This window comes from Propithecus coquereli, unplaced genomic scaffold (genome assembly GCF_000956105.1).
Source record: "Propithecus coquereli isolate 6110/MARCELLA unplaced genomic scaffold, Pcoq_1.0 Scaffold28, whole genome shotgun sequence".
In the NCBI taxonomy this organism is placed as follows: Eukaryota; Metazoa; Chordata; class Mammalia; order Primates; family Indriidae; genus Propithecus; species Propithecus coquereli.
In genome coordinates, this window is record NW_012148396.1 from 3,839,541 (window position 1) to 3,867,448 (window position 27,908).

Consider the following 27,908-nt stretch of genomic DNA (forward strand, 5'->3'; position numbering starts at 1 on the left):
TTAATTGTTGAGGAAGGCAGGCTGTTTGCCTTACATGGCTTTCAATAACCTGAATTTTGCTGATTGCATCACCATGAAATCAATAACATGGTCCTCTGTCCACCGTATTTTCTGTAAATTAGTAGTTAGACATAAATGTAAAAGCTTAATCAGATTCAGGGTCTCTTTTAACAAGAATGTTTCATGGGTTATATTGTGTAATCCCTTCAGGAGACACATACTGTGCGGTTGTCTCTTTTTTTGTAATGTTGGTCATAACTAATGACCATTGCTAGATCTTTGACATCATTAGAAAGTTGAAAAATGGTAATATTCTAATTTTTCATGTGTTAGCTGAAATAATTCTAAAGGAAAACTTCCCCTCATCAAATGTTTGGTTATGCTTAGTTTTTTTTTTAAAAGTAGAATAATTGGTTGATTCTTGGCCTTAATTTACCAATTTTCAAGTTCAAAGAGTTGATTCTCTACCATCTTACAAAGGTGACTGAATTGTTCTTTTCCAAATATCAGTATAAGCTCATGGAATTAAACTCATTTTATGTGTTTCACTGTGGTTAATAAACACTAACAACAGCCTCAGAATTATAATATCATCCCTACCACCAATAGAATAACTGAAAACAGTGCAGTTGTTGCAGTTCTCTTTGCCCTTAGGTTATAACACATTAGGGGGGTGCAATCGAATGACTGCTTTGAAACCTCTTGAAATAGTTCCTCTCTGTATAGTTATGCCACCAATTTGATATACAGTTAGGATCATTTCATTTTAAGACTTGCTTTTTTAAAAAGTTAATTTTGTTTTTATTATTATATAAAACATTTTCATGGTATCAGAGTCAAATCTACACCACAGGGTATGTTAATTTAATCTTACCCCGGCCCTCATCCGTTCCATCTTGTTCTCTGCCTCCCTTCCCTATGTACAACGTCCACATTTTTTATTTTTTCTAACTTACACAAGAACCGCAAAGATAGTACAACACAGACTTCCTATAGACCCTTTACCCTTCAACATCTTACTTAATCATTGCAAAACCATCAAAACTAAGAAATTAACACTGGCGCAACACTACCAACTAAACCACAGGATTTATCCAGATTCCTCCAGTTTTTTCATTAGTGTCCTTTTTCGGTTCCAGGACTCAATCCTGCATCCCACAGAGCACTTAGTCCTCATGCCTCACAGCCTCCGCCCATCCGTGACAGTTCCTCAGTCCTTCCTTGTCTTTTATGACCTTGACATGTTTCAGAAGTATGGGTCAGTATTTGACCACACACGTCATTTGGATTTATCTGGTGGGTTTGCATAATTAGACTGGGGTTGAGGACTTTTGCGAAGAATACCTCAAGGTGAAGTGCCCTTCTCATCATACCGCAACAGGTGATACATGATGTCAGAACGTTTTATCACTGATGATGCCAGCCTTGATCACTTGGTTAAGGGTTCCTACTTTTCCCTTTGTAATTAATAAATACTTGGAAATAGTTTGAGATTATGCAAATATCCTGTTTCTCCTTAAACTTTTGCCTGCTATTAATAATTTCAGCATTCATCAATGGATCTCGCCTGCTGCAGCTGTTTCTGTGCTATTCTACTGGTGTTTTCTATTTCTCTCATTCCTTCTACAGTTATTAATCAGAATTCGTTTGTGGGGAAGAGTAGTTCCTTATTATTTATTTATTCAATCATTTATTTATATCAGCATGGACTCACAGATATTGCTTTTGATACTCAAATTCTTGTAGCTTTGGTCACTGGGAGCCCTTTCAGGCTGTCTCCTCTGTTCTTTTGACATATGTGTAGCCATCTTTATTTTATCGATTGATGGATTGAACGTGTCATTACTTTCCAGCACCACAAGGTGTTCCAGGATCATCTTGTATATGTTCTTCCTCACCCTTGGAATCAACCACTTGTTCAAGGGACCTGGTTCCTTTTATTGGAGAATGTTATTACAAACCAAGATGTGGGCACTGCTGCCAGAGTGTCACTGCTTCTAGCCCTCTAAAACAAAAAGTCAGGAAATTCATGTATGTATACTAACCATCTACAGCACATAGGTTCTTTTTAACGTGAGCTTATGGTGATAGTGCAACGTCTGACTCACAGCTACCGGGTTCATGCCAGCTGTGCCCCTAACATTTATTTGTAACTTCTTTCTCCAGCAATGAGAAAACTGGCTCCCATTATCTACGATGTATTTACTTATTTTTTCAATCATAATCCATGCATAAATGGGTTCAGAATTACTAACCCACACTGCTATGAGAAATACATTTCTAACTAGGTCACAGCACTTGTCTATAGTGCTTTTTTCTTTAGCCTAAGAGTATCCAGTCAACTATCTTCCAAAGTTACCAAATTCAGCTCCTTTTGTCCCCACTCCCTCCAGTGTGATTATGTCATTCATTTGTAACAAAGATTCATTTGCCACGTATGCTCTTTTTTCAAGTTTTTTGTTTATCTTTCAACTTTTTCTAAAAATATAAACACAGTACACGTGCACACACTGTTCTTCACCTCACTTTTTTCACTTAACACTGCCCTGCAGATCAGGCAAACCACAGAGACATCCTTTCTTCCCTCCCACAGCTGCATGGTTCTGTACCGTGTAAGTTGTACGTAAGGCATTCACCCAGCCTCTCGTTGATGGACACTAGGTTGTTTCCAGCCACATACTACTATCAACAGCACTGCAATGAATACCTTGTGCAGACATCTTTTCTCATTTTATCCAGTGTAACTTTGAAATTGTTTCCTAACAGTGGGATTGTTTAGTTAATGGATAAAGAACTACATGTGTAATTTTGCTACATATTGTTATTCCCTTATAGGGTTGGACCATTTTACATTCCCAGCAGCAACGTATGAGAGCAGATTTCCTTCCCTCTAGCCTCTCCAGCAAAGATGACACTAAACTTTTCGATTACTGTCAATCTAATAGGTGAGAAATTCTATCTCAGTCTAGTTTTAATTAACATTTCTTTTACTATGTGTGAGGCTGATCACGTATGCAGATATTTGAGATATGTATGCAGATATTTACATTTCTTTTTCTCTGAACCTTTCTAATCTCTTGCCTATTTTTCTATTGGGTTGTTGATCTTCCTCTTCACTATTTTAACAGGGCTTCTATAGAATAAAGATATTAATTTCTACAATATGACAAAAATATTTTTATCATTTATCTTTTTGCTTATTTATGAGCTCTTTTCCATAAGACTTTAAAAATTTTTTCATGTAGTCAATATTTTTCAATCTTTTCCCTTATTAAATCTGGATTTCAAATTATAGTTAGGAAAGTTCTCCACACTCTCAGTTTATAGATGAATTCGCTCATCTTTTATTTTAGCATTTGTGAAGTATTTCTGTTTTTATGTTTAAATCTCTGATCCTTTTGAAATTTGTCTTATATAAGTTATGAAAAACAGATCCGGTTTTATCTTTTCTCATATGGTTATTTGGTTATACTACATCATTTATTAAAAAGCCCACCATTCTCCTACCAACTGGAGACACCATCTTTATCATATAATAAATTTCCGTATATCACTAGATCTATTCTAAATTTTCTACTCTGTTTCATTAGACCATCTATTCATGCACAAATAACATACAGTCTTAGTTATGAAGGTTTCATATCATGTTATAGTATCTGGTAGGTTTCTCCTGACACTGATGTTTTTCCCAAGATTTTCCTAGCTATTTATTCATAAATGAACTTTAGAAATTGGACTTGATTAGCTCCAGAAAAAAATCTAATGGTATTTTTATTTTGATCATATTACATTGATAAATTATTGTATAAATGACCTTCAGGAATATTAACATCTTTATGATGTTAAATATTCCTATCCATGTGCTCAACTCTAAATTTATGTCTGTTTCAGGAGTGTTTTATAGTTTCCACATTTACATTTTGGACATTTCTTGTTAGGTTTATGCCTTGATTTATCTGGGTTTTGTTTCCTATAATAAATAGGGTTTTTGCTTCCATTCTAACTTATTTTATATATGTGTATATATATGTGTATGTATATACAGGTATAGACATATCTATTTTATATATATACATAAATGTGTGTGTATATATGCTGCTGATTGTGTATGTTGACTTTTTGTCTGCTGCTTATTGTTTGTATTGGTTTTTCATTCATTCTTTGGGATTTCCTAAAAATATTAATATAATCCTATCACATGCAATTAGAGATGCTTTTATTTCTTCCCTTCCAGTTCTATGTCTGTGTTTGCTTTGCCTTGTCTAACCACACTGGCCGATGCCCACGACACAATGCTACAGTGCATGCAGCAGAGCTGCGGGGCACACTTATCTTACTTCCGACTTCAGTGGAAACCGTCTAATGTTTCCCAATGAAATAAGATGCTAATGTCTGGGGCTGAGTCATGTATATTTTTTTTCGTCTTAGGGATACAGCCATCAAATTCTGTGTTATTGACTGTTTTTCATCGGTGAATACTGAATTTTTTCAAGCATCTTTCCTGCATCTATGGTGATGACCATTTCATTTTTCTCTCTAGTTCTATTATTACAATAAACTATATTAACACATTAACTCCTCTTGAACTCACTCTTCCAGAATAATCCTCGCATGGTAATAATGTATTATCTTTTCTTTCAGGTGCTGTGGATTCTGTTTAAAACCCTTTACTCTTAATCACTGGACCCTTTGTAAAGTCCTTACATCAGCTGGGTGGGATTTTGACCCCAGGGAACACTGAACATTGGTAATGTCTTGAGATGTTTTTGGATGAATCCAGTGTGGGGGAGGGGGAATCATGGTACTGGTAAGTAGTGGGAAGAAGCCAGAAATGCAGCTAAACTTCCTACAAGGCACAGGACAGCACTCCACACCAAAGAACTATCCAGACCAAAATGTCAATAGCACTGAGTCTGAGAAATCCTGCCTTAGGTAACTGCGATTAGTCCATGGGAGTGACACCAGTATTTGAAGAGAGAGATGGCTCCTGGCTCTTGTACTACAGATGTATTTTCAGCCAGATGACTAGTCCCAGCTCCTAAGGGGAAAAACAAAGAAGGCAAGCGGCAGCACACGCCTTCCCACAGAGGGAGAGTAGGGCCTAGCACCAAGAAAGGGAGCCCTCCCAACTCCCTTGGTAAGGAGGGCAATATACTCCTTGCCTTCCATTCTCTTTTCAGGTACAACATCTGAAACTCTGATTTGTAAATAACAGAAGTAAAAATGTCAATGAGGTCAATACGAACCTTCACCAAAGAGTCTAAATTCAATTCAGAATAAGAATTCACATGCATAGCCCACATCTCACCTGGTTTATACCCCTCGGCCACGAGATTTAATTTGAAAAGGTTTCAGAAATTCCCAACCAGAAAATCCAATGCTCTAAGAAATAGCTGTCTGTGCCCAGTAGTTGGGCTTGCCTGGTTTGTTATTCGTGCTTAGAAATGTCAAGATCAATACCACACTCTAAAAAGTTACCTCCCACTTGGGGTCTCCATCAATTTCCACCACCTTCAAGCCATGTTTGTTCTTCAAGTGCCTGTTGAACTCCCATTTGGTGCCATACACAAAGCTGCACACAGGGCACTTCAAGCCACCTGAAAGCAAAGACAGAGGTAAGAAGACATGGCATTGCACATAAAAATGCAACAGTTCCTCCTATCTAAATGCCTCAAATGGAAAAAGTGTATTATTTTGTCTCCAGCACTTACATTCAATCCAAGCTTACCTTAGCACTGGAACACAACAGCAACACAGTGTGTTATGTTTTCCAGGGCAGAGATTTTAAAAATTAATGTACTTTTTTCATTTATTGAATAAGCATTTACAGAGAACCTATCATGTGCTTGACAGTTTAAGTGACAGAGGGAACTAAGATGAGTAACATAATTCCCGACCATGTGGATACGTGGCTTAAATTGTTCTTTCATTTTTTTCATTTGTAAATAAAACATAATTTAGAAAATAAAAATGGCAATGGCTACTTTTCTCAATCTCTTTTGTCCCAAAACACTAAGAGCAGGAGCCAGATTCTCAGTCTCCTTCACATCAGAAGCTAAGTCATTCATATATACTCCCACGTAAATTTCCCAGTAAAGAATAAATTAAAAAGCTGGTCACATCCTGAAATGGCACTATTTATTGAACTGATTAAATTTTGCACATGTTCTGGGAAGTGTTTGGATGCTTTAATTAAGAGAATATAAAACTCTAGGTTTCTAGGTTAAAAAAAAAAAATACCAAAATTGGAGAGTCACACAAAAGACTATCTTTTTACAATTATATCAGAAGCAGTAGCTCAATTGGAGCCTGGAGAAAACTCTCTCTGAACAGATTGTGCCTTCAGAAGCAAAGTCCAGCCTCAGGAGGCTCACTATGGTCCTGGAGTCGGGCCTCCAGGCCACTGGACTAAGCCAGACCAACTGCTGGCACTATCAGGCCTCCCTGCTGAGCTGGGCCTGGGCAGTGGCTGCCCTCACAAAGTCCCCATGACTTCAGCTGTCTGGAACTTTGAGGCTAACCGATTCCAGCAGGTCACTCCTGAGTCAAGAGCTCCCTGACCCGTGTCCTCCCCTGCCACGCACCCAGCTTCTGCTCTGCTTTCTCTCTCTGACCCCATGGCTTGTCCTGTCCACACCAGTCCTCCCACTGTATCCTAAAGACTCAGAACTCCTGGACAACAAAATTCCCAACATTGGCCTCATCAGAGAGAGCTTGCTCCTTTCTCTGCCCTTTGAGCAGAGGCCACTCAGGCTCACGAGCCCCAAGGGAGGAGGAGGCCAGGGCAGGACAGAGCAGGGCAGTGGCACCCTCTCCCCTGCAGAGGAGGAGCATCTCCTGGTTTGCCCCTCCTGCTCACAGGGCCACGCCCATCAGGAACTTTGGCACCTGCCCTCTCCACCCCAGGGTCAAGTGACTTTAATGCACCATCTCACAGTTACCCAAGAACTTTACTTATCACTTCACTACCTGTGTGAAATTTCATTCACATGATTATTTAGCACCATGCATGGGGCTCAATCCAAACATCCCACTCTAATGACCGCCAGCCCTCTTGCTCTCTCTCACTGGAGCTACCGTTATTCTTTGACTTTGGAAGCTTCTCCTGTTTGCATCCTCTCCCATTTTCTCCCAACTTGCCCCTCGCCCTTCTAACTCTGTTTCCCTCTCCAAAGAGGGGAGGAAGGGAGGAAGGGAGGGAAGACGGAAGGAAGAAAGGAAGGAAGGAAGCCAGGTAGGCCGGCCCACTAAGCTGCCTGGGTACAGCCCTGTCCTCCTCCTTCCTTCACAGCTGGGATTCAGTGGAGTCTCTACTTCCAAGACCTCACCAGAGTATGGTGTTATCAGCTACTCCTGAGTGGACAATGGGCAAGCAGAGGAGGGCCAGTTTCCACTAACCATCCTCCTGTATCTTTTAAATTTTATTCCACAGGAGAGAGAGTGCCCTATTCAAAAAAATTGCTGAAATTAAGATTAGAAATCTAAACCAGAAAACTATTATGAAGTCATCACTTCTTTGTTCATTACTTAGGCCAGTGGTTCTCGACTGGGGGTGACCTAACATGCAATGTCTAGAGAAGCTTTCAGTTGTCACAGCTGGGGGGAGGGCTCCTGGCATCTGGTGTGTAGGGCCCAAGGATACTACTGAACACCCTACAACGCAAAGGACAGCCCCACAACACGGGGTGATCTGGCCCGACTGTCAGCAGCCGCGATGCTGAGAAGCTCCGCCTCACACCATGGCACATACTTCCTGTGCCTGAACCTTTCCTGGCACTGCACATGTCAGGATCAACTGACTTCCACGTTGGTTAATCCAACAAACATTTTTCACTCTTCATCTTACTACCAGTACCACCACCACCACCACCACCACCACCACCACTAACATCATACATCTTCCACTCACGGGGCAGTTATCAGGTGTCAGACATTAAGTCCAACACATTAAGTCTCGCTTTCGTCACAATCAGCCCAAGCACAGAGGCATGCTTGCCTTGTTTAATACAGAGGCTCCACAGTAAAGTAAACTTTGTGAGGCTGTAAAACTAAGAACTGAATCTGACTCCAGGTTTCACGCCCTTAACCTCGGCTGTGCTGCTGCCCAGTGTGACGTCTGTGCGTTGTAAGGCAACGTTGACTACAGCCACCAGCCAAAATCCATTTTCTTCCTGGGCTTCAGTGACATCACTCGTTCCTGGTTCTGCTACCGGCATCTCTCTGACAAACTCCTGTGCAGGCTCTCATCCTCTGTTTGGAGTCCTAAAGCCCTCAGTCCCTTCTGTATCCCTGACATGCATATCCAGTGATGTCCAAAAGTATCCCATTTCTCCAATGCACATGTGAACAAGTGACCAAGATGCTTATGCTTAGGCAGCAAAAGAGCTGAGCTGACCACTGAGTGTATCTCAGGCTGCTGTATTTATGTACTGCTCATGGGCATAGAGGAAGAAGTAGAGGAATTCTGCACTGACATCAAGGTTGTCTGGACAAATTATAGAAGGACCATGTCAATCTCATGGGGTTCTATCACACAATTTAATCATTTCCAGATGCAGTCGTGGGGTGCTCAACCTCCTAAATCGATCCTATGTCAGTGAAATCTCAACAGAGCATTTTCTCGTCTTACCAACTGAGATGGCGGGTGATTCTCCAATCATTAGCATAAACAATAGCCAACCTGCAGGCCTACACGCATCCCCAGCACCTCCTGCTCTCTGCTTTCAGGTCCCTGCCCTGGGAGCGTGTGAGAGCGCACAGCGGGCCTGACAGAGACAGAGGGCAGAGGCAGGTGGCTCCTGCCGTTGGCAAAAGGGCTGGCAACGGGCACCAAACTCTTACGTTTCAGAATATTCTCCAGAAAAGGCAGCTTGAATGGATGTTTATTTTCTGAAACTCAAAAACACTGCACCTTTTGTTAGGCAAAACCAAATGGGCTTGTTCTTTCTTGCCCAGAGGATAATTAAACTTAGTTTTTAACCTCCTTTTTTGTCACTTATTATTATAATCACCTAAAATGGTATCTTTTCCTATGATCATCTTCTAAAACACTCCAAGGTGTGAGGACTTCTACTTTTTTTGGCTAAACTGACAATGCTTCTCCTATAAAGACTTAATATGTGACCGTGAACAAAACCGAACTACATTTTAGGCTTCTAAATGAAATTAAAGATTCCTTCTGGGGCTCTCTTTAATGAAAACTAATTTAGAGAAGAAAACATTCTTATATTATGTTTAAATTAAACTTAATATGATAATGCCCTCACATTAATTAAAACTTCAACCTTTGCCACAGTGACTTTAATTAAAGAACAAATGAAAATATGTAATAGACCAAATGTGTAACTATGCCAGTTAATTGACATCAGAGCTGAGAGACATTAATTTCTATTGCAATTCATTGAGTTCTTAGGCAATGCACAGTAAAGGTCAGTGGAAGACGCGTGGATTTACTCACAGCATTGACATTAAGTGCACACCATAAAAACTACAAGCCCTCAGATCACAGTTTCCTCAAGTGGGCTGATTAACCAGGCAAAAATATAAAATTTCAGGAGTAATTTTAAAAATCGATTGTGGTATCCTTTGCTCTTTTTGGAAGGCAATATATTCTAGGGAGTTTTAGGCATGAAAATATTTGTGCTCCTATGTAGTGCTTGACATTATTGAAAATTCAATTTCATTTTCAATAACATAACTCCAGGGGCAGCGTGGAACGCTGGGTGGGGAGTGAGAGGAGATGAGTCTGGCATGCGCTCACACGACCCAAGACTTCCTTAAACCCCAGGTCTTAGTGTTCTCTTCTACTAAAGTAAAAATGCTAAAGCTCATAACCTTTGAAAAGGCACCGCATGCAGCAGGCAGAATAATGGGCCCCTAAAAGACAGCCATATCCTACTCCCCAGAACACGTGACCATGTTACCATACATGACAAAAGACACTTCGCAGATGTGGTTCAGCTAAGGATCCTGGGGTGGGGGGATTATTCTGGATTGTCTGAGTGGGCCTAATATAATCACAGGTCGTTATGAGAGGAAAGCAGAAGATCACAGTGATGCAATGTGAGAAAGACTCCACTGGCCACTGCTGGCTGGAGGGAGGATGGAGGGAGGGGCTGGAAGCCGAGGCACATGGGCAGCCTCAAGGAGCAGGAAAAGGTGAGAAAGTGGATCCTCCCCTGGAGTCTGCACAAGGAATACAAGTTCCTTAGCACCTTGATTTTAACTTGGTGAGACTCACTTTGGACCTTCAGAACTAAGATAATAAATTTGAGTTGTTTTAAGTCACGGCCAAGTTTGTGGTGATTTGTTTCAGCCGCCATCGGAAACTAACACAGGGACTAAAGGATAACTAAAACAAAAGAGGTTAATTATCAAAGCAAAGTGAATACAGAGTAATTTTATTTTGTAAGAGTAATGAGTGAAATATAGAATAGGACTTTGTTGACATTCTCATTTCCTGTTGTCTTTTTTTTTCTTTTGTACTGATGGAGTCTCACTATATTGCCAGGCTAATCTTAAACTTCTGGCCTCACATGATCCTCCCAACTCAGCCTCCCAAAGTGCTGGGATTATAGCCAGGAGCCACCATGCCCGGCCTCTTATTGTCTCTTAACTCACTGCCTCCCGTAGGGCCCATACAGAGCCCCAGCCCAGAACTAGGCAATGCTTAGGGATAATAAGTATTATAATCAAGTGAAAATCATATGCAAGCACTGGGGTAGAGGTTCCTGGCGACACAGTATGCGGTTAGATTCCATCCAGCAATGGAACCCAGGGATACCTGAATCCTGTCTCAAATGCAGTCACCCTTCCCACAGGATCCTCAGGAAAAAGACCATAAGGGAAAATACAGTGGAGGAAACAAAGTGCATTTTATTATTAGCCAGGCTGATGTCCTGAACCCCAATTACAAACACTCAGTAAACAGTAAGTGAGTCCTTCCCATCACCCCATGCTCCCCAAAATCTTGGGATCTGAGACCCTCTGGATAAGCACAAGGAAGGGCTGGCAAGAGAGACAGGTTCCAGAGTCAGCCTTGGGCAGATTAGCAACTGACTTTGGGGACAAAGAAATAAGAGACAGTAAACAGCACCTCATGTGTGCGACCTTTGAACACATTACTATATGGCCACCAGCAAATGTGACCTAATCAGTATCGTAGAGTAGGACCATGCCTCTGCTTTTTCCTCTTTAATTGGTGCAAATTCCTACAAAGGTTAGGGGACATCAGATGTGTGAGTGGCAAGGCACCAGATGCTGAATCAGGAGACTGGATTTGGCTTAGCCACTTGCTTCTTATGACTTGGGGTCAGTCACTTTCCCTTCCTTTGTTTCCTAATTTTACAACAGGAATGACAATACCAACCTCACAGGGCCTCTGTGGGAGAGAAATTAACATACAAAATAACAATCAATAACACAGCATTACATTACTTTACCACTCATTGCAAACATCCACCAATAATTTATTGAATCTGGGCCCTAACAGAAACGACTTTTTTAAATTTTGTTTTTTCTTTATTTTAGAGACAGGGTCTTGCTCTGTCACCCAGGCTAGAGTGCAGTGGTTGCAGCCTTGAATTCCTGGCTTCAAGTGATCTTCCCACCTCAGCCTCTCAAAGTGCTGGGATTACAGGCCTGAGCCACCGTGTCCAGCTTCAAAACAATTTTAAAATAAAAATGTCCAAAAATCAAATACATGACTTTTGGGTTACTGATAGTTTCTGGATTTTCTGCTTTGCTATTTTCCCTAAATCTGGCATGAAAAACTAAGATACAAAGATACATCCAAGGTACATACGCATACATATTGACATTCTTCTAATACAGCACTTCAAAAATAACAAAGATTTCAGCAGATGCCCCAAACGAAGCCTTCTCCCCGATACTACTCCTCTCACAGCTTCTCTTGTCTCGATGACCCACCCTTACCTCAATGACTCTTTAAAATCAGGGACCACAGAGAAGGTGGCTCAGCCTTTGGGAGAAGCAGCTCTCTTCCTGTAAGCTCCCTGGGCACAGCTGAAAGGGATGTGTACTTTCTGCTAGAGGCCAGAACATGGAGCCTTGGTAGGAGCTGTCTAGCCCTTATCCCCAGCCTGGGCAGTAAGAACCATAAAGGCCACCATGTGGCTGCCTTGCTTGACACCAAATCCCAGTGCTCAGCATGGCACACAGTAGGAGCTCAAGAGGTACGTGTTGCAAGAAGAAGTATGTGGATAAACATAACAGTACATTTGAGCTATTTCTCAAGCACTTACTACATGTTGGCACTGTCTGGGAATCTTGGAGAATAATATCTAATCTTTGCAACTATTGCTGATGCAGGTTGTCACCCCTGCTCTTTGGAGGTGTGTAAACAGGTTCAGAGAGGTTAAGCGCCTAGTCCAAGGGCCACAGTGATCAGCGAACCTGGCCCCAGGTCCATCTGACTCCTGAGCCTGTGTTCGTGCCAATAACCTAAGAGACTTGAGGGAAGGCTTGGAGGCCACTGAAAGATGACCAGCCTGTTAAGCCCCATCTTCATCCTGCTACTTGCTGTAGAAGTGCGCGAAGGATTTGTAAAGCTTAGTGTTGAAGCATCTGACGCCTCTCACAGTCTGTGATTTACAGAACCGTTCTTGAGCTAGCTTAATCATGCATATTTTAAGGGGAGGGAAGGGGCAGGCCCACTGAAGCAATACGAGTACGTCTTCCTTAAAGAGCATGAAATGTGCGTTTGTGTGGGAGAATGCCTCGATCCATATTAATGAACAAGAGATGGCTAAGAGGAATCCACCTTCAAAGATCAGATGCATATAAAATATAAGCCGGGAGTAAAATATTTGCATAGTGCTCAGTACAAGCCTGATTACTAAAAAGGTACCAGAGCTCTGAGGGGTTGGTGCATCCAGAGGGCCCAGCTGACAGCAGTCTGGCAACATCACCCTATGCCCTCCAGAGCAGAGATGCGCTGGAACCAGCTTACACAAGCTCATACGCCGAATGTGCATACCTCTCCCCAACTCCACATCCAATGATGTCAGGTCAGGAGCCTAAAACTGGCCATGATAGAAGCACTTACACCACAGAAGTTGGTAAATGCCACAAATCAGGTTTCCCCTCTCTCCAGCCCACCACTGGCAGGTGCCCAGCAGCCACCATTCCCAGCAAGTTTCTAGTACCCATGGAAAACCGCCCAAATTCTGTGGAAAATACCATGGGATCATCCTCCGGAAACCCACACAGAACAGAGCTGTCTGGCCTGGGAAGTCTCGGCTCCTTTTTAGCCTTTTTCCCCACCTCCTCTGCAGCACTGCGCGCTGACACCCTCCCCAGAATCCCTGTGGCACCACAGCCAGGAGAATCTTCTCCAGCAGTAGATGGCTTTGCACATGTCACAGTGAGACACTGTTTAAACACAGTTGGTGGACAAGGAGTCCCTGCATTTGGTTTCAGGAAACTGTAACATCATTTTGAGAAAACTAAATTTTATTCAAGGTTCTTTACTATGTTATTATTTTAAAACATCTTTCTCTACATCAAAACAAGAAATTATAAAGTTTCACGAAGATATTTTTGGAGGAGTAGAAGAAATAAAACTAAGTGGGATAGAGAAAATTATGTGAATTTAATCTAAAGAAAATGAAAAATTTCAGTGCTACCAAACAATTCAGCATTTCCAAACACAGTAATTTAATCCAGTTTCTCCTTCCGTCTTATATACATAAGAACAGTGTGAACTTTGTGCTTCTGAGATTTCTAAGCTGTGTTCATACTTAACCAGCTATCTGATTTCAGAAACTGTTGTCCTGCCAAGCTACAATAGCACAGTGTCTCTTTAAGAGCCAAGAGATATGTAGTTGTCTCCTTCTTTAACATGTCTCTTGAAGGGGAGTGGGGCTTAAACATACATACATACCTATATGTGTATACATGCACATATACACATGTACATATGCACATACATACATGTATGTATGTAGGCAAGTCAGCCCTCTGTATCCATCAGTTCATTATATCCATGGATTCAACCAATTGCAGATCGAAAATATTCAAAAAATAACAATGACAATAAAAAATAATCAAAATTTAAAAAACACAGTATAACAACTATTCACCTAGAATTTACATTGTATTAGCTATTACAAGTAATCTAGAGATGATTTAAAGTATACGAGAGGCTGTGTGTAGTTCGTATGCAAATACTACACCAATATTTTTTCTAACGTTATGTGATTATGATTTAATACTGCATCTTTATGTTTGTTTACATTTTTTTTATTTCGGGGTATTATGAGGGTACATACATTATGGTTACATTTTATATCTTTGCCTCACCCAAGCGAGGGTTAAAGGCATGCCCTTCCCCGCTACAATGCTCCCCATGTCCTTTAGTTGTGGGTTTACCCCCACATCCTCTTAATCCCTGGAGAGTATTACTGCCATGCTACACCAATATTTTAATTTCAGGGACTTGAGCATCTGCAGGTTTTGGGATCTGTGGGATCCTGGATCCAATGCCCCATAGATCTCGAGGGATGCGTGTGTGTGTGTGTGTGTGTGTGTGTGTGTGTGTGTATGCATCTGAAAGAAGAAGGTCAAAAACACTCCTGTAAAAATCAAATATAAAACCCAGACCCTGTCAGGTAATGCCAATTGATTACAGAAAGTCTTAAAAAGTTAACTGAAAACTTAGGGCATGAAACAGTTCAACCTCAGCACATTTTTTTGCAAGGCAATGATGAAAGTTTGGAAGCACAGGACAATGATAGCATCATCAATCAGATCCCCATGCCTGTCCCAACAGCCACAGTAAATGTCTATTTCCTGCCAATCCAACCCAAGAGGGTAAAGGATATGAAAACGAATCTCTGGCCTACAATTCCAGTTATTTACTGGGATTCTAAGCCAATCCATTCTCCCCTCTGTGATTCTGGGACATGGGGGTTGTAAAAAATAATGCAATGGCTCCAGAAGCCTTAGATATTCTAAGGAAAAAATATATATATAAAAGAAAGGAAGGAAGATGTATTGCATGCGTGCATTCTCTCATCATCCATGATGATGGCTGCCATCAACCCCATCCTGCAGGTGAAGGGCCTGCAGGGAGAGGTGAGATAATTTGCCCAAGACGGCACAGTTAAAGAAGAATGAAGATTCGCACCAGAGTACTCTCTACTACCCCATCCTGCTCCCCACCTCCATAAAACTGTCATTAAGAAAACAAAAGGCACACGTTCACCATTACCCCAGATGGATGGATTTAAAATTATCCTGAGTTTTCTGTGCTGCTCATCTATTTCTGTGCATCAGCCCTGTCGCTGAAAGTGCTGAAGGATATAGTCAATTCATTTGTTTTACATTAAGATGCACTTCATGGCTATTACAGCAAGCAGAGCTTCTCGCTGGATCAAAAACTCTGAGCACCCCCAGATGCGGCAGTTGACAATCTCACATCTCTGTTTACTGGGGGCAGATTTCCAAAACTGTCTTCAGCTTCAAATAGTCACAGGGTTTAGGAAAGAGTAGCAACTAACACACTGTATGCCACGATCATTTTTTAGTTGAATTATCAAGAAGTGGATATAAATATAACCACATTTCTCTGTATGGTAACAGCACAGGAGCTAAGCCCTCTCAAGAGGGAATATGTGATTATTTATTGAAAAAAGCAAAAAAAAAGAAAAAACCCAAAACCCAAACTTTTAATGATACTAGAGGTTTTCATCAATTCTCATTAGTTTAAAGGTTCTACAATGTTTTTTCTTTGCAGGATGAATAAGCAATCTGAGTATTCAGTAAATATTTTTAGACAATCCAAAGAAGTTCACCTATAGGTATGCTTGCAATAGCATTAGTTATAACTGCAAGAGAAGAAAAATCTAGGAACTCCATAATGTTCAATAACAGAATCGTTAAAATAAAGTACTTCCATTCAATGTTGCATTGCAAAAAGCTCTTAGAAATTATAATTAGGAAGACACTATAACCAAGGAAAACAAAATGTTCCTGTTAATCAATGTTAAGTAAGGAAAGAAAACCCTGCACTTTCATCTATGCAAACTTCGTGCATGGACAAAAAATAGCAGGTACTGCAGATAAATGAACCTCGTTGGGAGGGTAGTAGAATTTGTGGGTAAAGTTTTACTTCTGTCATTTTAGATTTCTATTACAGTTGTTATAATCTTAACCAGGCAATAAGAAATGCTGATAAATAATAATGAGGAGGACAGTGATGGCAACAAGGATGACGAGGAATGAATAAAACCAAAACTTTCTCACATTAGGACTGAACTGCAGGATGGCAGCAGCCCTTTCGGTGGGGACTTGGGCGGGAAGGAAACGGGCAGGACCCCGGCGTGCCAGCACCTGGCCTACCTTGCTGAATGAGCACTTCTGCCGCTAGCTCCCCGGTGCCGGCGTTGGCGTACTCCTCGTCGGGGTGCTTCCTGTTGTAGTGCCGCTTCAGAGAGCCAGATATGTTGCAGGAGTAAGGGCAGTGGGCACAGCGGAAAGGCTGCAGGGATGAGGAGGAGGGGTTAGGAGGGTGTGAGCCCCAATCGTCTGCCTTCACTGCGTCCCCACCTGCTGAGTACCTGAGGCCCCTAGAGACTGCAATGAACTGGCCCCATCACCTGTGGTGTGTTCTAGGGAAAACCACTGGGGCAGGAAAGCTGAGTCTTTCATTCACCCCAGAATGTACAGCTCTTGTTCAAGAAGAAAACAAAAACAGCAATATAGCGATCTATTACCTTTTTTTAAGTGAATGCCATTAAAAGTAGCTTCCCATTACAATTAATCCCCTGATACAGTCACACACTACAAAACAACATTTTGTTCAACGATGGACCGAATGTATGACAGTGATTAGAGCAACAGGCCGTACATGCAGCCCAGGTGTGTAGCAGGCTATAGGCTATACCACCTAGGTTTGTGTAAGCACACTCTATGGTGTTTGCACAATGACAAAATCGCCTAACAACTCGTTTCTCAGGACACATCCCCATCGTTAAGAGACACATGACTGTATTTGTTCTTTGGCTAAATGACTTCCTCCACAGTATTTACTTGTGTACACAAAGGTCAACCATTAGGGATGTCCACCTGGTAAAATCTATTTCCCACTCCCACTGTGAAAGACAAGGCTCTTTCAGGATAAGGCCACGAATGGGTCACACAGCCTTGTCTGTCCTCCTGCTTCAAGGGCCTCATAAAAAGTGGGGAGTGGAGAGGAGCACCTGCTCAGGCCTCCTGGGGAGCCCAGTGAGACCTGGCCATTGGCTGGGCGACGGATGTGCGTCCGGATCATCGTCATATCTGGACTCGTGCGCCTGGTCAGGAAGCAATTAGAGTGCCCTCCTAGACCACATGTCCTGTGATTCTGACAGTGTCCCAGGGGCATCCAAGGCCTGTTTGGTAACCCAGCAGCCTCCCAGCCCAGCAGGAGCAGAAGGTCACCGAGCAGCCCACAACAGCAGCAATGCTCTGGAAGGGACAGGGGATCCAGATGCAACAAGTCCAACCACACCTCTGGCCCCGACCAACGACGGAACCTCAGACAAGTCATGAAATTTCTTAGTACTGATCTATTCACATCAGGAAGAGAGGATAACACACCTACCTGGTACGGTTGTTACGAGAATTAAATGATAGCATGTAAATTGATACCTAAGATGCCGTACAAAATGTTTCTTATCATTTTTAGCAGCAATTTTGCCACAACTCCTGCTGTGTGTCTGGGAACTGAGGTACCACTGCGTCTATTAAGACTTCAAACACTACCTGGATTCCGCAACTGCCCAATTCCTCAATCCTTTCACCACTATTGCCCAGAAGAGCTAAACCAGTGACAGCAATGTCTGAATGTGAAGTGCACCAGTAACGGGAAAATGCCCTCTCATCTTTGAAGCTTTAATCAGTTCCTCTTTCGATGGTTTCTTCCTTTCAAGTCTACAAATGTTCTGAAGTCTTCAGAGACAGAGACAGAGAGAGGAGGAGGGAGGAAGGGATGAAAATGAAAAGGAAAACCTTCCACCTTGCCCCCTGCCTTTGGTCACACTTTCTGGTAGGCCCCTTGTCCACCCCCATCCCAAAGAGCAGTTTCTGCCCATATCCTTCACTCTGTTACTGCACTTTTTCAGGCCTCCGAGATCTCCCTGCAAACGACTCCTGGAGGTCTCCCTTCTCAGACCTTATGCCTCCCCACCATCTCCTTTGGTTGCCTGTCCCTTCCGACGGTGACATCTGTGACACTGTCACACTGCCATCACCAGGTTCTCCTCCTGCCATGGCTCAACTTTCTGGGTTTATTTACTAGATCTGCTTCCCAGGCCTAATGCTAATGCTGGCTTGGGCCTGCTTTGCTCTTCCGTCCTGGTTCCAATGATCGTTTTGCATTGCTGATTGCTGGGACTATATGTTCAGTTGTGACCTCTCTCCTGAGTCACAAACAGGAATTTTCAACTGCCTTCCAGGTATCCTTGCAGGGATGCCCTGTAGGCCCCTCAAATAAACACATGCAATTTCAGGCTCACATCTTTCTGCAAAATCAGCTAGGCCTCAAAGACAGCAGTCCATCAGTCATCCTCAGCTTTTCCTTCTCTCTTACTGTTCAGCTGATTACTGCATCTTGTCCAGTCTTCCTGGGAAATCTCCCCAGATGTCCCAGCCCTCAACATCTGCTATCTCTCCAGCACAGAGAATGTGCCGTCCCAGCCAAAAAAGGGAATGCTGTTACCCACAGGAGGGCCATTATTGGAGAGAAAGTCACAGGGCAGTTAATCCGGTTAGCCAACCTGCTTTGGAACATTCCCCAGGGACTTCGCCCTACACGAAGGCCATGCTTTGGTTACAGGATGCTTTGTGCTACACTGTATGTGCTACGTTCCTATATTCAGTCCTTCAAGTAAGAGAATCCTTGTGGTTTGGTCCACAAGGCTTTATCAAACAAAAGGGCCTGCCACAAAGGCAGAATTAGTCAGGCTTTCTCATCTATCTACTGAGCAGAGAACAAAAGGTCTAAAATTCCAATATAGGATTACTGCAAGTTAAAATAAAAGGTAAACCATTTCCAAGTGCTTTCATCTCTAAATAAGTAAATATCATGATGATACTATTTTTGGAATGTTAGCATTTACACAGAAATCCAAAAGAAAAGCCAAAAATGATATGCTGCCAGCACTGGGCAGCCTGTGGGCAACGAGGCAATAGGAGAAAGGGTGACGAAAATAAGAAACGGTCCTGTAGACCTAGCTTCAGACTCGAGAGGCAACTGTATCCTTGTGGCAAAGCAGATAAATCACCGCCTGAGAGTTTCAACTCCTTTTCTGCCCTATGCCCACTCCTTGGCAGAATTGCTAATAATAGGGGGAAAAAAATGCCAAAATATGAACATGTAAGCAAAAATTGTACAGGTGAGCCCAAATGAGAAATCAATCTCTGAGCTACTGATTTCTGTCAAAAACCTTCAATTCTCAAAGATGGAAGGGACACTTGGCTCAAACGAATCTTCCCTCCATAGAAGACTTTCTTCCATAGCATCTCAGTTGACAGTCCACTGAGCCTCTGCTTTGATGTAGGAAGGTCAAGACTCGCCCTAGCAGTCTGTTCACTGGGGAACGGTGCAGGGGGTTAGAAAGATAAATTCCTTCTTTCCTTCACTGGTTTTGCCTCTGCTTCTCAGGCTCATTAGAACCTTAACATGACATCAGTTATCACCCATCTCCTACTTGGGACCTTCTCTCCTGAACTGTGGTAACTGAGCCACATTGGGGCTCTTCAAGCCAAACAAGTTCTGACCCGGAGGCATTGCCACAGGCCAGCAGGAAATTCCACTGGGGCTGTTGCAGGGGCAGAGAGACCAAGGAGAGAGTGAATGGCATCCCTACGCCATTGTTAGACATAAAGTCTGACTCCATTATTGATATTGCAAGTCTTGAGATTTCATTTATGAAGCATATATTTACTGACCTCTTACTATGAGTCAGGCATTGTCCTCCGACCCTGGGGACACAATGACAAACAAGGCAGAATTGTGATTCTCTAAAAGTTAAATATCAACTCCAAAGATTAAAGGCTATCTGGGCAAACTAAATCAGAAAACCTGGTTTCTAAGTCGGACACTTGTAAAGAGCAGATGACACTAGATCTCAAAACAGAAGGTATTTATTCAGAGCTTTCAGGGCAGAATCTGGCGAAGAGTTAGGAGGAAGATATAAACAGGCTATATCGTCATAGCTCATCTGGAACAAAACATCAAAGTTCTTATTTTAGTCCAAAAAGAAAGTGAATCAAAAAACAAGAGAAGGAGCCCACTGTTGCAGCTATTATTCACTGTTGCACTGGAGTTCTTAACCAAAGTAATAAGATCTAACATTGTACGTATTACAATTTTCTCTAATTTTTACTAATAGCTACCAAATGCCAGATAGTTCTAAATATTTTACATGAATTAATTCCTGTAAGTGTCATAATAACCTCATATGGTAGGTGCAGTTATCGTCCCTGTTTTACAGACACAGAATTGTTAAGAAACTTGCCCAAAGTTTCACAGTCTCCTAGCCTGGCTACTTGGTTTGTATCAAAATGTGCCAGGCTCAGCTGACAATAAAGAGATGATTTGGTTTCCTATTGGCCATTATTTTCTGAGCATCAGTTTCTCCTGAAGACCCACTGGAAGGGTATGGTTTGGTATTCTTGGATCTCCCAGACACAAGGCAACTCAGATTTAACTATCACATTCTAGAATTCGGAACACCATGGTGGACTGGGAGAGATGGAGGCAGTTACTAGACTGTTGCCATGAGGCAGGGGCTGTGGAGGGAGATAAGATGAGGGTTCACACCAGCGAGGTCACAGCGTGCTGTGTGCTGGGTCAGGAAAGTGACATCAGGCAATGGGAGCCACCGGCAGGTGTCAGGCAGGAGAATGGCATGGCCAACTTCATATTTAGAACTCTGAAAGTTAAAGGAGGGTGAATGTGAAAGGATGAGACTGGATGCAGGGAACCAATTACACAGTTGTTGCAGTGGTACAGACGACAGATATTGAGGGCCTACAATGAGACACGGGAAGAAGAAGAACAGGGAAAAGGAAGAGAGATGGAGGGGGTAAGATCAGCCAGGCCTGCTGGCTGGGATGACATGTGAGAGGGAGGAGATGGAGAGCCTCTAGGACGACTCCCAAGTTTTCAGCATGGATGGCAGAGGAGGAAGAAGACCACCAGCATAGAGGAAGAGGGTGTGTTTCTAGAACTCTGGGCAGCTGGGAGGGTGGCTCTAGAAAGTGGCTGGAGACATGAGTCTAAAACTCAGAGGACAGTTAGGCTGAAGATACAGATCTGAGCACTGACAACTGGCCAATGCCCTAAGATTGAATGCGGCCATGGAGAGAGTAAGTAAAGTGAGAAGACAGGCAGGATTGGAACAGCACCCTTGACCACAGGGGCAGGCAGGAGAAGGGAGATGAGTTCAAAGGACCACACAGAAGGAAAGCAGGTGGATCAGGGGGTCTGGAGACACAGGACCTAAGGAAGAATGCCCTCCAGGGACGGAGGGATAAAAGAGCTGAGTGCACTAAGAAATCCAACACCAACAGGCCTCCCCAGTGTCCTCGGGACCTAGCGATTAGGAGGGCAGCACTGGTGAGCCACCAAGAGGAGGTTCGGCAGCACAAGAGAAACAAAAGCCAGGCTTCAGCAAGTCAAGGAGAGAAGACAAGTGGCACTAGGTGGGCTTTGGGTCACGTTCGTTTTTTCAGAATGTGACATCAAAGGGTCTTTCTCATAAGGTACACCAAAGATTCATGACTCAAATTGAAAAAAAAAGTGAGATTGAATTTGTTGAGGTTGAAATTCTTTATGTTCTTGTAAAATATACTTTATTACAATTTGAGAATTTACTGTTCTGGTTCTTCCAACAGAAAGAAAACAGAAGAGGACAGGAAGTGCTGTCACACACGTGAAACTGGGTTCTGAAAAACTTGATTAAAAGACATCTAACTACATTATAGCAATCTCACTTCCCATCAGCATCAAGGAAGGGATTTAGAGGAATGTTTTAAAACAGATGAGAAGCTGGTGATGAGGTAATGTTCAAGGTCATGACACTGGCAACCAATTACAATGCACAGGATGGCTTTTGGGTAAAAGAAGAGGTTGCTTTTCCCATTCACAGTAGGAGGAAGGCTCTCACCAACACCAGCTAAGATTTCTCAGCCTAATTTATACACCCAAGTACGGCGTTATGGTTATGGAACTACATCAAAAGGCTCAGAGATCAAAACGTGGACCTGCCCCTTTGTTGATGAGCCCTCTGCTCTCTGCAGAGGATGGAGGAGGAAAACGGCAAAGGAGCGGGAGCTGGATTACACCAGTGGGTGAAACCTAAGGTCATAAATCATGATTTTAACCTGAGTTTAACCACCTGGCTGATGCAAAGAGAGAGACCCAGAGACAGAGAAAGACACAGAAGGAAATTAACCATGTGACTGACTGATATCCAGGTGAATTCGGATCCAAATGCAGAAAAAGGTCACATAAACGTTACCACCCACATGAAGGGGACTGGATGGTACAAGACATTGCAGACACTGCTGACAGAGTAGTGTTATGAGAACGTTGACACCTTCACAGCACAGAGGGAGCTTCCCCATGACAGGACTGTATCCCACATCGAGCATGGAGTGTGGGGAAAAGCAGCATGAGTGAACCAGGAGCAGGTCGTGGTCACCCTGGCCACGTCATTAAACTCCATTGCTTTGGTTCCATAACTAGGAAACGGGAAACAAACCTTCCCTGCCCACCTGGATTGGGCTTAAATGGGGTGCCAAAAACACAGAGTATGACTGTGCTTTGAGAAGTACAAACACCAGGAGCCTCACTGTGGTACTTAATCAGTTCATGAGTATATCTGCATTGGTTAATGTCATCATCTGAGGCTCCAAGAAACCTCCTGCCGGGCATCCTCCCAATGTCCCCCATGACGAGAACATTCCCTTCCCTCCTAGTGAAGCTCTTCTCTTCATGCAGCCTGGGACCCTCTCGAGGAGCCTGCCTGCAGCCTGAGGCCCATCCCCACTGCCCGGCAGCAGGGTCTTTCCCCCACTTCGAAGGCTCTGGAAAGTTCCACCCACACTACCAGGACCACATATTGACTGAGACTCACTCCTGTAAACAGAACTAACAAGATTTTTATAATGTGAGATTTTAAGCTATTTAGCAACACTAACCATCAGTCTCATATACTGTAATTTCTCAACAGCCATCATGCAGACTGGAAAATTCCAAAAAAGTGAGAAAATCTAACCTAAAACATTGTTTTCAAATGTCATAAAAAGCTTATGTTATATTTAACCATGAAGTTAAACACTGTTCAGTAGCCATTTAATTAAGCACTTGTTCATCTTGATTTTGTAGTTTTCCTATAGTTTTAGAGTCATTTTTTCAGGCTCATTAAAATGTGCTCAGTGGTCAGTGGACCAAGTGGTCTGCCTGCTGGCACCAGAGGACAGAGGGGCCAGTTCTCGCAGGCCCAGCAGGGACTCTGGCCGAGACTGTTAGGACTGCCTCACATAGCCTGAAGTTAGAAACATCTCAGACTTCATATTTGGATATAGCCACACTATGGTTTGATTATTTGTGCCTCCAAAACCCATGCTGAAATTTAAATCCCATCGTGGCAGTATTGAGAGGTGGGCCTTTAGGAGGTGACTGAATCAGGAGGGCTCTGCCCCCATGAATGGATTAACCCTTTCATGGATTGACGGATTAATGGGTTATCGTGGGAGGGGAACTGGTGGCTTTACAAGAAGAGGAAGAGAGACCTGAGTTAGCACATGAGCTCACTCAGCACTCGGCCATGTGAGTCCCCACCAGCAAGGAGGCCTCACCAGATGCAGCGCCCTCAACCTGGGACTTGTCAGCCTCCAGAACTGTAAGAAATAAATTCCTTTTCTTTATAAATTACCCAGTCTCAGTTATAAGCAACAGAAAATGAACACAAGCCAATTGCCAGTTAGTCTTCATCTACTCACCACAAGAGAAAGAAGAAAAAAAAAAGGAAAGAAGGAAAAGAAGAATGAAAAAGGAAAGGAAGGAGGAACAGAAAGAAGAATAGGGTGTGGAGAAATTATTGCTAATGCCTGACTTCGGGGAGGATCAACCACAGGGCCAAGATCCACTGGAAATGCCTAACAAAAACATATACAAGATATAAAATCACCTGATGTAAAAATTAAATGCCAAATCATGCTGCCATATCTTTCTACTAAATCTCTTATCTTTACTCATCAAGTATTTCTTGAGTAGCTATTAGGTGCCAAGCACTATGCCAGGAACTGGAGTTGAGACCAGGGTGGGTTCCTCGCTCACGGGAATTTCCACTAGACCCTCAGATCACATTCACCACCTCCTGCCTGGAGGCCTGGGGACAGCGTTAACATCTCACCTCCTTCCTCCTGCTGCCAGGTCCTTGAAGGCTGGGCCACTCAGTAACTTTGTTCCTGGAAGGCCTGCCTGGCCTGGGCCTGCCCAGCTCTCTGACCACATCCCTCTCCATGGTCACACTCGCTCACTAGGCTCTAACCACAACGGATCCTTTCTCATCCTCACTCTCCCTCTGTCCAGAACACCCATCAGATTTCCATGAGGCAGCTGTGTCCTGGACCAAAGTTGAGTCCCCTAACTTCCCTCCTCACTCAGTCTTGACCCTGCCATTCTCTCCACAACCAGTGTCTGTATCAGCTCCCTGCTCAGAGCCTTCAGTTCTGCTCTAGGCCTATAAAGAGGCCCAAATGACCTGCCCACACCTCTCTGTGACACCAGCCAGGCACATGCTAGGCCCTGCACAGAGAGAGGGAAGATGTACAAAGGCCCAGTTGACCTGCCCACACCTGTCTGTGATACCAGGCAAGTGTATGCTAGGTAGCGCACAAGAGCTCACTCCATACTATCTCACTCCTCCAGCCACCATGCACGTTTTCAAGCTGTTTCATTTTCATTAAGAACACTCCCCACCTCACTCTCTATTTAGCTAACTTCTAAGACAACTTTGGAACACAGGAGGCTGTTCCTGCCCCTCTGTGGGTCTTGCATGGTGTGTTATGCAAATATCTATTTCTGCCCTTTTGACATTGCTCCTTTCTACTTAGTTTCTTGGGTCAGGCTCTGTGTCTCTTCCTCTCAATATCCTCAAGAAAGAATTTATTGACTGCAATACTGCATGACACCAAAGCAAGAAGGGGATATGGTTATTTTAGTGAAACATGTCATGCGACTGTGAAAATCAGCCAAACTTGTCTGTATGAACAAGCTGATCAAGTTGGATTCAATGCTGACCCATTCATTCCAAGCAAAGCATCAAGCCTTAGATCTCCAAAGCAGAAATTATGGGAGTATACCGTATAAATATATACCCTCCTCACTTAAAACAACGCCTCCTCTTATGCTTTGAAAAAAGACAACACTATTATGCTTCACAGATTTGATACAAACTTGATGATTTCAACATTTTCTTTATCCCCAAGTTACTAAAAATTTCTCTACACCGTCTGTAGTTCCCAAAAGTGGAAATGCTCACCAGACAAGCTCCTATTCATTCTTCAAGAGTCTTAGCTTACATGCTACTCACCCGCCTTCACCCTGAAACCCTCCCTAACTCCCCAGGAAGATATAAGAGTCCTTTTCCCTCGGCCCCTCAGCACCTGGTGAAGCTGCCTCACTAACCCTGCTAAGGGGCAGCTGTCATCTGCATTCCCATGTCCCCCACCCACCCCCAGGCTGCAAGCCCTCTGAGAGCAGAGTCCACACCTGAACACACTCACCTGTGCCTCCCTGGAAGCCAGTGCCATGTCCAGCACAGGTGGACACCCCAATGCAATTATGTAGCTAAATGAAAAAGACAAAAACAGCTGCCTCTTTCTGTTAATGATGCCTGTGTGGTCAGGCCAGCAAACCCTCCAAACAATAACAACAACAAGAAACAAAGCCAAACACCTAAAAATCTAGATAAAATTAAAAAAAAAAAAAACACATTAAATTTAAGGATTTTAAAAGACATTATAAAGAGAGCAAAGAAATACCACAGGAGAGAGACTGCATTCGTAATATATAACCCAAAAATGACCCACACTCAAAATATATAAAGAATTCCTGAAGACAAATAAGAAAATGACAAAATCACCCAACAGAAAGATGAGAAAATAGTTGAACAGACACTTTATTAGAAAGACAGAAGGAAATATGGGAGGCACGGAGGGAGAAAAAAAGAAAGAAAGAAATCCAAACAGCCAAAAAACATGAAAAAGGGCTCAGTCTCATTAACAATCCTGAAGGTGAAAATCAAACTGCATAGAAAGACCACAGCATGCCCACCAGGCTGGCAATACCGGACGCTCACACCAAGACGTGGACCAACAGAAGCTCCTGTATACTGCAGCCGCAAACTGGTACAACCACGGTGGAAACCAGTCGGGCATCACTTAGTAATGCTGAAGACATGCATATCCTACATCCTGCAAGTCCCTTGTGGGTGTGCTTACCCTGGAGAAACTGGTGGACAAGAGCACGGGGACACAGGTAGACAATGCATAGCAGCAGAGCCCATGACAGCAACAAAACAGAAAGAACCCAATCACCCGTGTGCAATCAAATGGATAAATACATCACACTAGGTCCACACTGTGGAGTGCTGCTTCACGCAATGGAATACCGTATTGCAAAGAAATGAATGAACTAGAGCTACCTGCAAGAACACTGATCAGTGTTACCAATATTGAGAAAGGAAGCACAGATCAAAACAAATACACAAAACAAAATCTACACATAAATACATATATATATAGTTAATATGAGGCTCAAAAACTTGCAATGCTAAATTACTTTATTTCTAGATGCATACATGGATGGCAAAACTATAAAGAAAATTAAAAATTATCAGTGAAATCAGGATAGGGGTCACTCCTGGGTCAGAGAAGGGGGTGGGCTCAGGAAGGTGCCACAGCAATGGTCCATTTCTGGGCAGGGCCACTTCACACTAAGTGCGAGTGTTCACTTCATTATTATTCATCATACCGCACATTCATGTTATATGCAATATTCTGGAAATACATTCTATTTCACAGTAAGTAAAAAAACGAACGAAACAGCAAAAATAAATGGAAGACCAAATGGGTAAATATGTGACAGAGATCCCATTCACAAGGTTTTTATGAGGATCACACAGAACTTACATAAGATCCCCAGAATGACACACAGCACCCAAGTGGTAGCTATTATTAATAACACTGACAGGAGCAACATTTATCTCGACACATGCAAAGTGAGTTTTGGGTTTATTTTCTTTCATCCATGTGATAAAAACTGCATCTGATACTGTAACTATGTTCTAACATATCCACCATAATCCAAATACCCAAAAAAGAGACTACAGTAGGAATTCCTTTCTAACGAAGGATTCCAGTGACAGGCCTAGAGAAAATATTAACTACAACTGTGGCATTGCCAAACTTAAATCAAGTTACATGGGTGGAGAGACGGTCTTGGATCACGCCAGCGCTTCCCCGGGGCTTCGGTGATAGGATGCCTGTAAGATTTACGACAGCACTTCTGCAGCTGAGAAAACCCGACAGGAAGATGGAGTTTTTTTTCATTAACGTCTGAGGTGGTCATCACTCCCCTAAAATGCAAGCTAGCACCAAGTCACCCTGAGAAGTATGCTGCTGGGCTGGGGGGAGGGCAGGATCCCAAATTCTTGGGAACTTTTGCATTCAGAGCTCGTCTACCTCCCAGACTTAACTCAGTTACTTCTGAGACACAGGAGGCAATTTCATCTAATCACAGCCTGGAAAGAAAAGGAGGAAGTGATAGCTTCCTCAAACTGAGGTCTTCCCTGGATTTGATTTCTGGAACAAAACAACCAGAACATGTT

The 27,908-nt window shown here is 42.9% G+C and overlaps 1 protein-coding gene across 1 annotated transcript in view; it reads right to left on the reverse strand.

The window, feature by feature from the left end:
- Window positions 1-27,908, reverse strand: part of ZFAT (zinc finger and AT hook domain containing) — a 168,794-nt gene that overhangs the window by 33,739 nt on the left and 107,147 nt on the right. Inside the window, exons 11-12 of the mRNA XM_012648151.1 lie at window positions 16,363-16,501; window positions 5,479-5,597 (exon numbers count right to left, since the gene is read on the reverse strand). Of these exons, the coding sequence (XP_012503605.1) occupies window positions 5,479-5,597; window positions 16,363-16,501 (258 nt within the window). The remainder of the gene's footprint in view (window positions 1-5,478; window positions 5,598-16,362; window positions 16,502-27,908) is intronic.